This window comes from Saccostrea cucullata, unplaced genomic scaffold, assembly GCF_032062105.1.
Source record: "Saccostrea cucullata isolate Sc308-1 unplaced genomic scaffold, CSIRO_AGI_Scuc_v1 ctg721, whole genome shotgun sequence".
NCBI classification, from domain to species: domain Eukaryota; kingdom Metazoa; phylum Mollusca; class Bivalvia; order Ostreida; family Ostreidae; genus Saccostrea; species Saccostrea cuccullata.
Window position 1 is genome coordinate 1 of NW_026918602.1, and position 14,268 is coordinate 14,268.

The following is a 14,268-nucleotide window of genomic DNA, read 5'->3' on the forward strand; positions in this document are numbered from 1 at the left end:
ATACGTTAAAGGAGATGAGAAAAAAATCTAATCCTCTGTTTGTGCATGGAGTCGATGACTTTGAAAACATAGGGGGTCTTTGAGAAGTTTATTGAGCAAAGCTTACGTACAAAATATAATATTTTTTTATTGTAAAGTATTATTTCATTTTTTCTTCAGATTTGTCATTATAGCATCAATACCCCTTGGGAGGACATATGAAAGAAATCATTTAGGCCTTAGTGGCCCTACAGTTGACAAATGCCACTGAGTTGACATTTTTTTCCCACATCTTGTTTAAAATTTGTTCCCCTGTTTGTTTGTTGATCACCAATTCGCAGTACCCATTGATTCGTGGTATTTTTGTATTAAAATCAGTAAAGTATCACGAATCCACTGTGGCACAATCACATACCCTTATGAGGAGAAAGGCAAACAAAAAGGGGGAGAGATCGAAAACGTATGAAAAGTTTTTAAGGTTACAAAAACACAAGAATCTGACATGTAATACAATACACTTTTATCAATAACACGTATTTTTGTACTCATATATTATTAAATAGTTTGTTTACAAATACATACAAGGTCAAAGAGGTTCAGCTCCGCACTGGGCACTATCCTCACTGGCATCTTCTTTCTTTCGTTTATTTCTTTATGACGTCACTATGGTGATGACGAAGGGCTCGGAAGTCTGAGTACATCGAGTCCGATGCTAAAAACCACAAAATCATATTGTGATTAAGAAAACACGTGTCGCGAAAAATGTGCCAAATGCTCGTGCCGAAATGTTTATTTCTTTTTTTCAAATAGGTGCTTGATGCCCAAAATTGAAATAGTCAGTATTGCATGAATTTCATATTTTCCCCATTTTGGAGTCTGAGGTTTATGATTGAAGGCAGGAAATATAAATACGGCAAGGTGTCTAAATAAATCTTTTAAAATAAGTTTAATAAATACTGCACCCCCTTTTTCGGTCGAATTATTAAATGCCACGTCGGATTTCACACTCTTAATGCGTCGGGTTTGAAATACACAATATACTTACCAGTATTAGTACGCAGCGAAGGAAGTCAAGGATTTTTGTTTGAAAAGAAACGCATATTGCAGGTATTTTAAATGAATACTAATGAAGATTATTACAACATAAGATCTCTTAACTTAATTGTGAACCTCGTTTTCTACCCATTTTTTTTGCATGCGTAATGAATACTAATTATTAAGCTTGCGAAGTATGACGTATTTAGCTGTCAACTTTCGAGCTGTCAGCTGGTCGTGAAAAAATGAACTTAATACTATTTTTTAAGGATAAAAGATTGTAAACTGCATGTTGTAAACGAAACACCAAGTTACTTTCAATTAATTCTGAAGTATTTAACATAGTTTAAAGTCTAAGTTTCATTTTGAATACAATCTTATGAATTGTTCTAGAAAATTCCTAGAAAATCTTAAAAAAGACACAAAACACTACCATCATAACTTGTACTTATCATTGATGAAAAGGAAACAAACATCATTGCACATTTTAATACAGAACTTGACTTGTAAGATTTTAAACTTCACAAAATGAAAACAAATCGCAACAGCTAGGCTGATGAAATGTTTTCATCGGATTGAATATTTTATAAATGAACCATAAAAACAATGGTGGTAAGTACAAAAGATATTGTACAGTTGATAACTTGTGAATTTGACAATTAATTTGGTTTGCAAGTTTCTAAAATTTAACCCGATAAAGCCAAAATGGAGATGGTGAATTCCGAGTTACTGGTTCTGACATTAGGCCTAAAAAAAAATTATGTTTGTTTCCTGTAACCCGACCAACCAATTCAAATTATCCCCGGGTGGATTTTTTTTTCCTGACAAATGGCAAAACTGCATTTGATCAATCAGCTGATTCCATTTATTTAAAAAAAAATTGCTTGTAGCTTAACTTGAGGTATAAAATATGTCAACCTAGTTTACATATACCCTAAATATAAAGAGTAATCATTATTGTAACAACAATTTCCCCCTACAACTTTCTGAAGTTCGTTTTCTGCCGCTAGGAAGCCATTTTGGATGCCATGTTGGGTGTCCACTGTAATCATGATACCTGGTATATTCAGTCCGGGGATATTTGACCATTCATAAGCAAAAAAAAAAAAAAAAAAAATTCCAGACCTACCGACCCTTAATTTTTTGGGAATGTTACAGGAAACAAACTTATTTTTTTTTTAAGCCTTATGTTTAAAAAATTGTTTGGTTGCCCTCTCCCGACCATTTGGCTGAAATGACCCGACTCCAAACTTTTTTTTGCCTCTATGAAGCAATTATTTTTTATATGTACTCTGGAAAATATATTTTTTAAAAATTGACAGTGAAATTGAATTTTTTTTTAACTAAAATAATATTCTCACCTACCCACCCAATATTTTCAGACCGAGTCGGGAGAGGGCAACCAAACATTCTTTTAAACTTGGTCTAAATTATTTTTGTTGTTAATAATCACTGTATGTGTGTATTGGTACCTTTATACTTGAGATTTTGTTTTAGTAGGTTCATAACCATGGATAGCTTCTTCAACGTCTTTGGAAATGAAGTGAAGCACAGCTACAGTGTAGCTAAAGCTCGTGTTGAAAAAAGATTGGGTAACTATCTAAGAATATTTTTATTCTCTGAAGCACTGCATGCCTATGTCCTGTAGTCACTTGCAGAGTTCCTAATACAAATAATAAGAATTGAAGTAGAGGGGGTTACCTGTAAAAGGAGGTCTGGAGTTCCTTTCTTAATATGAGATTGAGGGGTAATACCAGAAGAACGCCAGGAGATTACATCATTTTGTTGGGGGGGGAGGGTCCCAGCCCCAGGTGTTTGGATCAACCCTGCATGTCATTGTGTTTAAACAGAGATCATTTTAAATTGCTTTAAAAAGATCTATATACTTATCTCTATTTGAAATTAACTTTTGAACACTTTATTCTCCATGGTAGCTTTTCATAACAGTTGATAAAATGATAAATATGTTAGTAAATATGGATATTGATCATTGCAATAAAACTATATACCTGATCATTACATATGTTACAAAAAATGTTCAGTTTTATTGACTAGAGTAAATTCAGTAAACAGAGATCTTCCTTATTTATAACTCAACATATTTATTTATATTAAACTGTTATCAGCAAGGTTAAATTTTATCATTTTGAAAAATCTGTCTTCTTTACTAGAGATAATAATATAAATGATGAGTCTCTAGATTACATGTAGTTATATGCATATATAATCAGTATCTTTGTATCAACTTCCTGGTTTCAAATTATAACAGTAAAAACTTGTTTACTAGGATTTGTAAGACTCTGTACATGTAAATGGATGAGAGACAGGAATAAATGATAAACTGTAATACATGTATATTGAAATGGCAAACAAAGTTAACAACAATTTCTGACAGAAATACAAAATAGCCAAATAGGTAAGACGAGGAACGTCGTGCTGACACACATGTGCCCCACTCACAGGTCTCTCTCTCTCTCTCTCTGACTGGGAACTTATCCAATACACACCTGACACCCGGTCACACTAAAATCAGTAAAAGCAAATACATGTACCTACAGAACATGGATTTTGTGGATTCAAGGATATATAGCAAAGTTATGGATCGACCCTTGCAGCTATATAGATATAAGGAATTCTTTAACTCGATATATAATGAATTACGGATATAGCGAAGTAATTTCATAGATCCAAGTGACTTTATTGTAACTAAGGTTTTATGTAAATTCACCTTATATGTTATTTTTAAAACTCTTAAGTCCAGAATATGATAATGAAATGATTTGATTGGTTCTTCAGATTTCCTGAGGAAGGTTTATGGGATTTTGTCACTCCAGCTTCTTTTCACGTTTGTCACGGCAGCCATCTTCAAATGGAGCACTACCATTACATACATAGTACAAACCAAGTAAGTAAATATTACATTGCTTGTCTTCAGTTCAATATTGAAATCGTTGGATTCTTTTGATTTTGGTACTGTAACAGTACTTGTAACAGTACTTGCAAGGTGGGTATAACCAGGATTTTTTTTCTTGTTCTTTGTAGTCATTGGCTGGTGTTAGGGGGTTTGATCAGCAGTTTGGCTCTAGCTGTTGCCCTTCAGGCCTACAAGAATGAAACCCCAACAAATTACATGCTTCTGGCAGCATTTGTAAGTGATTTAAAAAATGTATTAGTACTGGTCATTAAAAAAAAAGGAAAAATATATCAGGCTAAATGTTATACATATATAGTGTTATAAGGCTATCAAGTCTTCTTGAACTAAGCATAAGTCATACTAAGCATGATTTGTGCCTTTTTTCTTGGTTCAGACATTTTTTTTTTTTTTGCAAGGGGGGGGGGGGGGAAGTAGTAAAACTTGCAGTGAATATTTAAAAAGTTATTTTTTGTATTTTAGACTGGAGTTGAAGCCTTTATGGTTGGAACCGTTGGTAAGTTTAGCATTGAATATTTTTTAAAAAAATTATATTAAATATATGCCAATTGTTTACCTTGCATTGATTCTTATAAAAGATTTTTGGGGTTTCAGTGACATTTTACCAAGTGGCAAGTGTAATAGATGCCTTCCTTCTGACAATGTTAGTAACCATCTGCCTTACTGCCTACACATTCCAAAGCAAGATGGACTTTGACAGATTTGGAGCTGGGTGAGTATTAGATATGATTTGTAATTGTCATTTTCAAACATCACAGAGATATTTAATGAAAGGTTTAAACCAAGCAATGTCTGTTTATTTGGGTAGATATAAAGGAATTTTTAATGAGTGCATTGAGAATGTTCTATTATTGAAGAGGGTTTTCCAATTGTCATTTTTAAGATTGGACATTGAAATATCTTATGTATCTTTTTTGAGCTTATCATTTTCTTGAACAAATGTTCATTTGGAATGGCTGCCTTGTTTAAATATTTTATGAGTCTCCATCATACACTAAGTACCGGGTACATGTATTTATTTTCGATTGCATTATAACCTATTTATTTACAGGATGTTCTCTCTCTTTGGTATTTTGATGTCAGCACTGTTTATGCAGGTAAATCTTCTAAAATAAGCATTTTGTAATAATATTTTCCAAAGAAATAAAAATTCTAGGCTAGGGTTGTGATAAAACCATTTCCATTAACATCACAATACTTAAGATTTTGATTTTTTTTTTCAAAAAAGCATTTCCTAAAAAATTATAATTTTCAGATCAAGGTCAACTTTAGTATCACACACATCAAGATTTTATGTGCACAGATGCTGGTGCATGCTTAATAAATTTTTCACGTCATATATTTCAGTATTAAACCTACTATAAATAAATTTTGTACTTTGTTTACATTTTCAGCTCTTCTTTCCCACTGCAGCTATGGATCGCCTGATTTCCGTGGGTCTGGCCGTTTTATATTGCATGTACATCATCTATGACACCGGCCTGATCATGGAGCGACTCACCCCTGACGAGTTCATCATCGCCCCTGCCATCCTCTACCTAGACATGGTCGCTCTCTTCATGCGCCTCCTGAAACTGCGTGGGGAACGGGAAAATAGGCGTGATTAGAATGTCGCGCAAAAACTTTTGCAAAATACATATTTTTGAAAAACCTATGTATCTTTCGTTCTTTCTTTTTTTTTTACGAGTGAAGGAACATCAATGATGTTAATTTAATTTTTTTCATGATAGCTTTGGTATTTGACTGTGTAGTTTTGTCTTCTTTTTTTTGTATTGTGAGTTACACATTGCATAATTATTGTACCCTTTCATTTGTGGAATAAACATCGTAGAAGGGTTATATATGGATAATTCAGATATAATTAATGAAGTTTTGTTAATGTATATTTATGCCTAAATTAACCTTGCCCCCAAACTCCTACACGAATAATTAAAATTTATAGTATTCTACATAAAAATAACACCTGTTCTTCAGTATTGGGAACTTTTTGCAAAGTTAGTCCATAAATAATTTTATCCTATTATTATTGACATGTTCTATATAAATTCAATTAGACTGAAGAAGTTAAAACTTAGTAGGTTATCATATGATACCTTGCAAATTCAAGACCTAAAACGCAGATACCGTGTAATATGTTGATGTTAGTTGTTATGTAGCTGTTGTTGCTTTCTGCTCTTCATGCCACAAGCCATATGCATATGTTTTATACCTTATTATTTGGACAACAAGAATTTGGCTTCAAAATTGAACTATACATTTGTAATTTAATTGAAGTTATAGAGTTAGATATTTTACTTGATTCTTGTTATTTGTTCATACTCAGACTGTATTCCATTTTATTCTGCAGTAAGAAATCAAATGTTGATAAAAAATTTATTTGTTTTCAAGTTGGATAAATGAATCCAAAATTTGCCATTAGCAAATTCTGTAAAAGGGTTGAATGTTATCATTATTTTCTTGATTGTTTTTTTTTCCTTCAATGCAAATTGCAACAGTCTGTGGTCACACTTTGCAAATAAAATAATTGCATTAAAGAGTATTTATTCTTGTGAAATTATTTTTACTAATATTATTTTTAAATGTCTGAAGATACTCAATGAAAATTAATTGACAGACATTGTACATTGACCTCATTTATATGCCCCCCATGAATATGGCTAGAGCATATAGTGTTTGTCATGTCCGTCTTCCGTCCTTCTGTCTATCCTTCGCGTTTAGCTCAGTTATAAGCTCAGTTTCAAACAAACTATCCAAGATATTTTCATCAAACTTTATATGCTGATAGATATTAATGAGAGCTATGCAACTGCATCAACATTTCTTGACCTTACCTTTGACCTCACTTTTCTTAGATCAGTGGTTAGCTCAGTTTTGAACATACTGTTCAAGATGGTGTTATCAAACTTCACATGTTGATACATACTGATGAGAGCTATTCAACTGCATCACCATTTTTGACCTTTCCTTTGAACTTGACCTCACTTTTCTTAAATTAATGTTTTGCTCAAATTTAAGACACCATTCAAGATATTTTTATCAAACTTTGTAACTGATACATACTAGAGCTATTCAACTGCATCAGCATTTTGACCTTTCATTTGACCTTGACATCATCCTAAATCATTGTCAAACTTCATATGCTAATACATATTGATGTAAGTAATTCAACTTCATCAACATTTACTTTGACCTTCATTTGACCTTGACCTCACTTTAATCAAATTGTGTTTAAGTCATTTTTAAATAAACCATTCATAATATTTTACAACTTCATATGCTGATATACATACTAATGTAAGCAACTGAACTGCATCACTAGCAGGGCATGTCCTATGGACATATATTTCTAGTTATTTATCATATAACCTTAACAGAAGAGGATCAGAAGTAGTGGAATTTGCCATGGAATGAAAAAGCATAGACAAAAATATATATGTACATGCTAGAAGTTCTAAATTAAGTTTTAAAATTCAGGAATGCTGTAGCCTTAGTACATATGGCATAAAAACAGCACTAGAAATATAGACTCATTTCACTCCTCTCTCTTTGGGTCAATCTGAATACCATAATTTAGGCTGGCTTAAAACTTATCAAATTTCACTGGAAAGTTGTTGCATAATGCTCAGGTGAATTTCTTAGAAGGCTTAGTTTTAAACCTGTTCTTCACATAAGAAATCAGGTTTTGTCTCAACGTGAGCAAATGATTTTATCTCCATGAATAATTTTGTTTGCTGAAGACATGCTGCAGGTGTGATGCTGCTCATGAAAGCATATGCAATATAAACAGTTTGGTAACTTAAAGAATTTAATTATAAGATTAATTTATATCCTTTCAATTTAAAGTTATAGGAGAGTAACTATATGTTAACTTATGTTAATAAATTTAAGTAACTTTGCTATAAACTCGATGATAAATTATTGGTAAGACCATAGCTCCTTATGAATGTGAGCTATGTAGTCCTTTGCCCTCCTTGATAACAATTTTACATCGGGTTCGGAAATCGTCAGATTACTACGCTTTGTTAGTGATAAATAAAATTATCGTCATTTGAGGCATAAATTTGTGTATTATATCTAGCAAACAAAATAAAGGAATTATATATGTACTTATTGATGTTTCTTTGGAGCTCTTGATTGCGTCAGTCGATTAAAACCTGAACTCGGATCTTGGATGCATGCACTTCCGTTTGGTGTTGTTCGTCATTTCCCAAAATAGAAACAGATTTACGTGTTCTCTAAACAGTTACCATCTAAAGTGATAGTGGTGAGTTTATGCACGAGATCTATTCGTACAGGTATTTTCAGATATCTCAACAACTTCTAGAAAAGTGTAAGAGCATGCATGTACAAAATTTAATGTATAATCCACACAGGCCACAGGGAAATGTCGTTTTATTCTGTAAATTTTAATGGGCTACATCCTGATCTGTTATCTTGTTTTTGCGACTTTTAAATTGGCGTTACATTTAATAACATTTTGAAAAAGTTTAACTAACATTCAATTTTATAAAGTTAGCTAAGTGTTAAGACTCATTGTCAATGATCAGATTTTAAATCAATCATAAAAATTAATCAACTTTCTCTTTTATCTTCATGATCTCTGACTAGTGTTATGACATTGAACTATGTTGAATGTTCATCACATGTTATATTAAGTATAACAACATATCCTGTTTTTCATGCAAGTCCGATGTTGATGATTTTGGAAATACCCAATGTTTATAATCAATAGAAGGAAGTGTCAACATACTGTACACGTACACACAATATAGATATATGTATTTGTAATTTTAAACCTTCAATAATAACAGTACACATCAAATATTTTCCTAAAACATAAGAACTGAAATTATTACCATTTGTGTAGATACCAATCATTTGTATGAGCATGTATGACTCTTCTGTACATGAATGACTTCAATGAGGAATTGTGCGTTGTTTTTAATTCGTGACCAATTGGAAATATTGCTGGATGTTATAACACATTGAACTTATAAAATATAATGAACTTGGGCTTCAGTTGGGCAATATCTATAATTAACACTGTTTGATATATAAATTATTGATATGATGTTATTCTAATACTCTTAGACTATCATATTCTTCATGGACATGTCTGATTAATAGTTTTAATTTTGTTACATTAGTAAATGTTGAAGATCATGCCAGGCTTGATGTATATATGTTAATCTTAATAAAAAGAAGAGAAACTATTCAATGTCATTTCAAAATAAAAATGATATTATATGTAAGATCATTGATGCATGGATACAAGAATGACTAAAAAAAAACATCTAGTATGTAAAAATTATATTTTTCCATAACACACAGCTTGTATGACAATGTCAAGTGACAGGTGTAGAGAATCAATAAAATTCACTATACTGGTATATTTATATCATGCCTATATGTAAACAATAAGATAAGTTTGACAATTGATATTTATGCTTCATGCATGTTGAATAAAATTATAAAAAAGTGAATTTATCAGTCTTTATCATGTTTATGCAAATATTCTCTACGTCAGCCCATTACTTATCATATTCAAAACAGGCCCAAACTTGACTTTAATTTGCACATGTGCAAGATATTTAATATTGGGATTGATCAGCAATATAGTTTTATACCACCTACACATTTATTCCAAATCTATAATGCTATTATAATATCCCTGTAGTTTTCCACTACTGCCAATTGTTATATACAACATGTACCTATAGGCCTTATCTCTTCTTGTATACTACTTATCATTTTGATCACCAAGGACTTCATGAAATCTTCATGGCTTATTGTTTAACCTACAATGACGAATGAAAAAAATAACTCTGAAACACAGTAAGATTTTTTTTTTTTATATTGAAAAAAAGCTTAAGTTTTATTTCAGATTTTTAAAATGTAGAAGAATAATTTATACCAAAAATCTCAGTGTACTTGTTCTGTGTTGTTTACTGTGCTGCTGTTTCACTTTATTAACAGTCACTGTGCATTTATCAAGAGGTTTGTGTTTGCTTGTGGGGAGGAGGGGGGTCCACATTCCTGAATGATGTTGATGGTCTGTTTGTATGATTGTTTATATATTTTTCTTGTTTTTTTCTTTTATTTTTTAAATCTTTTTTTCCCTCAAGTTTTGATTAAAAAAGTGCAGATCCTGCGTATATTGGCTCTGCTACATGTATCTGAATTTTAAGTAGTGTCAGGAGAAAAAGAGGTTTTACATTTTAGATAACATTATTTTGTATCATTATTTATTTTTAGAATAAAGATGGCAACGAAACCGACAAGTGAGGAGTTTGGGAAGCATTCCATAGTGGATGACTTCATGTATGGCTCCAATGTGGCCACTGCCCATGTTTACATCAGAATGGGTAAGATCAGTTTATGAAATACAGTTCAACATGCTTATAGCAAACACGATTGTAATAATGAATTGACACTTGCAGCAAAGAGATTCTTTAATCTTATTGTGAACTTAACAGATGTAACCAATTATTTTTAATATACAATGATATAAGAGCAAAATCATTGGTTCCTGGCAATTTGTTAAAAGTGTGCTTTAAACTACATATATTCTTTAACAAATATATGCCATAAAATGTGTGTATATACACATATTCAAAATATACCATAAAAATGTGCATATATGGAAAATTTTCATCAGGTACTGTACAAAAATGCAGTAGAATTGAAACAATGGAGTTTCAAAAAGAGCTAATTAATGCTAAAATTCTCTGTAAAGTCTTCAGTTTCTTGGCATTGGCTCCATCACATGCTTGTCCTTACTGGCCTCATCATTACAGCAAAGAGTTCAATTTTAACACAAAGATTATGTCTTTGTACATTTAAGGCTTTCTGAGGAAGGTGTATGGAATCTTGTCTACCCAGCTTCTACTGACTACTATCGTCAGTGCTTTGTTTATGTCCAGTGAAACGGTCACCAATTATGTACAGCAAAGGTAAATATAATGTTTGCATTGCTAGAGCAAGAAATCCATAGAAATCATTTTAAGAATTAAGGTTGAAGCAGGCCCAGGGTTTAATATTTTTCCCCATTTTAAATTGGTGAGGACGGAAAAGCAGAAAATATATGGAAATGATCTGGAAAATATACGGAAATATTATGGAGAATTGGACTTAGTGTATTTTTTATCTGGAAAAATATTGAACTCTTAACTTAGAATATTTTTCATCTGGAAAAAATGCGGAGCTCTGGACTTAAAATTTTTTCATCAATAAAAATAATTCGCCCCATTTTTTATTTAAATTACCTTTTTGCACTTGCAAACAGTATTCATTCCCATTTTAAATTTGACCTGAGTCATAGTTCTGTTTATCATTTTTGTTAAAAAACATACAATATGAACTTTGAAATCTTCACATTTCTTTCTCTTTCTCTTTCAGTCCCTGGATGCTTTTGGTGGCAATGGTGGGCAGTATTGGACTGGTGATTGCTCTGATGGTGTATAAACATAAAACCCCGACAAACTACATTCTTCTGGGACTGTTTGTTAGTATACACAAGAATTCATCCATAAACTATAACATTTCAATGCATGTTTTGTAGTCAACATTTTTTTTCCTTTGTCACTGCTATAAATTAACTTTCTTTCAAGCACATGCGTTTTCGTTAATATTTATAATTGTAAAATATTTTATAACATGATGTAATTCATATGGTAGATACATGTATAAAAAAAAAAAAAAAGTAAAATCTTGAACTTTGTAAATTAAAGGAAATACTCTAAACATATTACATTTGGCTGTGTATTCTTTTTAGCGCTTTTGGCGGAAAGAAACTTCCGCTAATTCAAGTACAATGCTAAATGTCTTTCACATATATACAGAATAGAGAACATTAGGAACTGCCCTAATTCAGATCTACGCTAATGTGTTTAAAAATCAATTTTCGCCAAATATCGTACACGCTAAATATAATACATTTACGGTATATTTTACTTTTACAGACTGTGTTTGAAGCTTATTGTGTTGGTACCGTTGGTAAGTATCAGCAGTTACAGATCATTTGATTTTTCACGACACATAATTTCACAAGAAAGATATTATATGCAAGACAACATTTTCATGAATTCTGGTTATAGATTTAAATGTATTAATAATCTAAACTATAAATAAAATGTGTGAGAAGGAAATTTTTACTAGCATATACACCATCTCTGATCTCTAGTAAATAAGCAAAGAAATCATAAACATAAGACCTTATTCAAATAAATTTATGCAACATAAATAATGAACTGCCTCTTAAAAAATTATTTACAGAAGCAACAGCAGTTTTTCTCCAGAGTTGTTTAATTATTTCTGAATGTTATTCTCTAACAGTGACATTCTACAAAGTACACAGTGTGCTGGAAGCATTTCTGATGACCTTGGTGGTAGCAGTCAGTCTGACCATGTACACACTACAAAGCAAGAAAGACTTCAGCTCCTGGGGAGCGGGGTAAGACAAAGTAGATGTTAATAGACACTGCTGCAGTTTCTAGTAAAAATGTACATTTCATTGGATGCTTGTTCAGTGTGTTCAGTGTTTTGTAGTTGTAATGTATTTCATTAGTGGGACAGTATTTCTGGTTCATGTATTTTTTTGAGTGAAAATACCAAGTGAAAATATCCAAAAACTCTCTCTCCTGACAATGAGGAAGAATTATCTAATACATGTATCTTGTAAAATTTTTAGATTGTTTGCTTGCCTGAGTATTCTGATTTTTGCTGGACTCCTTCAGGTATTAAAGTTTTCTCTCTTTTTTGAAAAAAAAAACTTTCTAAAACTGATTTTTAAATAAAGAATGAAAAAAAAATTATTTCTGATAAAAAAAATTGTTTGACTGATTTGTGATAATTTTTTTAGTTATTTTTCCCCACCGTCATGATGGACAGACTATTAGCAGCCGGTGGAGCCCTTCTGTTTTCTCTCTTCATTATATTTGACACGAGTATGATGATGCACAAACTGTCTCCAGAAGATTACATTGAGGCCTCTGTTAACCTTTATCTGGATGTCATCAACCTGTTCCTTCATCTGCTGAGGCTCATGGGAGAGAGGAAGTAGAGGACTATGGGTAATCAGAGTGGATCATGGGAAAAAAGAAAAGATATGTTGGGGAATAATTTTGGAGTGTACACATTCCATAAAATTGTACATTATGAAAGATGAGTTTTTGTAAATATTTGCTCATATTTTTCTCGGCAAAATGAAAAGGGTTAAACAGTTATTTATGTTTGTCTTCCAAACGTTTCTATGTTTTGTTTTCTACACATTCTTATAAGGAAGAATTACTGTTATATCATAACATAATATTTCTTCTTCTTTGTCATGTTTATTTTGAAAATATTTTTGGAACTTGGACCTTTAACTAAGTATTCGTAATAATGATTTAAGACATTCATAGAAAATTCTTTCCACCAAAGCAGGGGAAAGGGTCATACAAATTATTTGTTACATTTATTTGTTACTTTTTGATATGTGTTTCTGTTATGATTTTGTGCAAATTACATTTGTATCATAATTTTTTTTTACTGGGAATACCGGTATTTTCTTTAATAAACAAGATCATCGAATCATTCATAGTGTTTTATTATCCAAATCCCAACAAGAAGTTTCATCATCTGGAAGCATGACTCAAGAACTGAGTCAAATCAGGGAGTTCCTAAATTTACGGAGTAAGTCTGGCATTTCAATTTATTTATATGTAGGGAATCCCCAAACGCTATGTCTAATAAAGACTGGAAAAAATGATTAAATGAAAATTATTTTTATTAAGAAAATGACAGTTGTTAAACATTTTCAATGACAAAATTGCTCTTCCAGAGCTATGCGCACAAGATAAAATGAATGAATGAAAAATGTTAATCATACACTAGGTGGAACATGAGATACCCGGTATGTTGCTTTGATGTCTCACATGATACTGATACAAGCTGTCAACAGACGTTTGTAAACATCACTGTAACGAATGTACTATTGCTACTGTAACACGTGTACTGCATCCTAGTTGACATTCACATATTAACAGTTGTCTATTCTAGGGCGCCTGAAGTGTGGATCGTTGCCCCCTTTTTTTTAATTAAAAAAAAAAAATTGCAAGAGATAAAATATATAAAAAAAAAATAATAAATCCTGTCAATCACATCTATATGTTGTTCAATGTAAACAGATTGTACATTTTCTCACCTTTAGAGAATGGCCTTTTACAGTAAAATAATTTAAAATTTATTATATGTATGTACCGTATAAGGCCATTCTCTAATCCATCCTCGCAATGCCAGGAGTCCTGGAGTCTACATGCAACGTGTTGAGTCCAGACCCCTAG

General features: G+C 31.8%; 2 protein-coding genes across 3 annotated transcripts; both read left to right on the plus strand.

Annotated features, from left to right (window-relative positions):
- The first annotated feature begins 1,000 nt into the window (after positions 1-1,000).
- LOC134268456 (protein lifeguard 4-like) lies at positions 1,001-6,485 on the plus strand. Of its 2 annotated transcripts, none has more exons than XM_062750718.1 (8): positions 1,001-1,086; positions 2,512-2,606; positions 3,811-3,919; positions 4,057-4,162; positions 4,409-4,442; positions 4,541-4,658; positions 4,998-5,043; positions 5,341-6,485. In XM_062750718.1, exons 2-8 carry the CDS (start codon positions 2,525-2,527, stop codon positions 5,551-5,553), a joined length of 708 nt encoding a protein of 235 aa, XP_062606702.1. In that variant the 5' UTR covers positions 1,001-1,086; positions 2,512-2,524; the 3' UTR covers positions 5,554-6,485. The 2 variants fall into 2 exon arrangements, with proteins under 2 accessions (XP_062606702.1, XP_062606708.1); XM_062750724.1 differs by having other exon boundaries at positions 1,004-1,086; positions 2,515-2,606.
- A 1,572-nt stretch (positions 6,486-8,057) lies between these two features.
- On the plus strand, positions 8,058-13,521 carry LOC134268472 (protein lifeguard 4-like). Its single transcript, XM_062750732.1, has 8 exons — positions 8,058-8,210; positions 10,202-10,311; positions 10,791-10,899; positions 11,345-11,450; positions 11,908-11,941; positions 12,281-12,398; positions 12,636-12,681; positions 12,807-13,521. The coding sequence occupies exons 2-8, from the start codon at positions 10,209-10,211 to the stop codon at positions 13,005-13,007; spliced, it is 717 nt and encodes a 238-aa protein (XP_062606716.1). The 5' UTR covers positions 8,058-8,210; positions 10,202-10,208; the 3' UTR covers positions 13,008-13,521.
- The last annotated feature ends 747 nt before the right edge of the window (positions 13,522-14,268 follow it).

What these genes read in the sequence shown, in the direction of transcription:
- LOC134268456 (XM_062750718.1), top strand. Translation starts at nt 2,525, where the DNA reads ATGGATAGCTTCTTCAACGTCTTTGGAAATGAAGTGAAGCACAGCTAC. An exon ending in TTTGACAGATTTGGAGCTGG is followed by an intron (nt 4,659 to 4,997) that starts GTGAGTATTAGA and finishes ATTTATTTACAG; the next exon opens with GATGTTCTCTCTCTTTGGTA. An exon ending in TGTCAGCACTGTTTATGCAG is followed by an intron (nt 5,044 to 5,340) that starts GTAAATCTTCTA and finishes TTACATTTTCAG; the next exon opens with CTCTTCTTTCCCACTGCAGC.
- LOC134268472 (XM_062750732.1), top strand. Translation starts at nt 10,209, where the DNA reads ATGGCAACGAAACCGACAAGTGAGGAGTTTGGGAAGCATTCCATAGTG. An exon ending in ACCAATTATGTACAGCAAAG is followed by an intron (nt 10,900 to 11,344) that starts GTAAATATAATG and finishes TTTCTCTTTCAG; the next exon opens with TCCCTGGATGCTTTTGGTGG. An exon ending in TTTTTGCTGGACTCCTTCAG is followed by an intron (nt 12,682 to 12,806) that starts GTATTAAAGTTT and finishes TAATTTTTTTAG; the next exon opens with TTATTTTTCCCCACCGTCAT.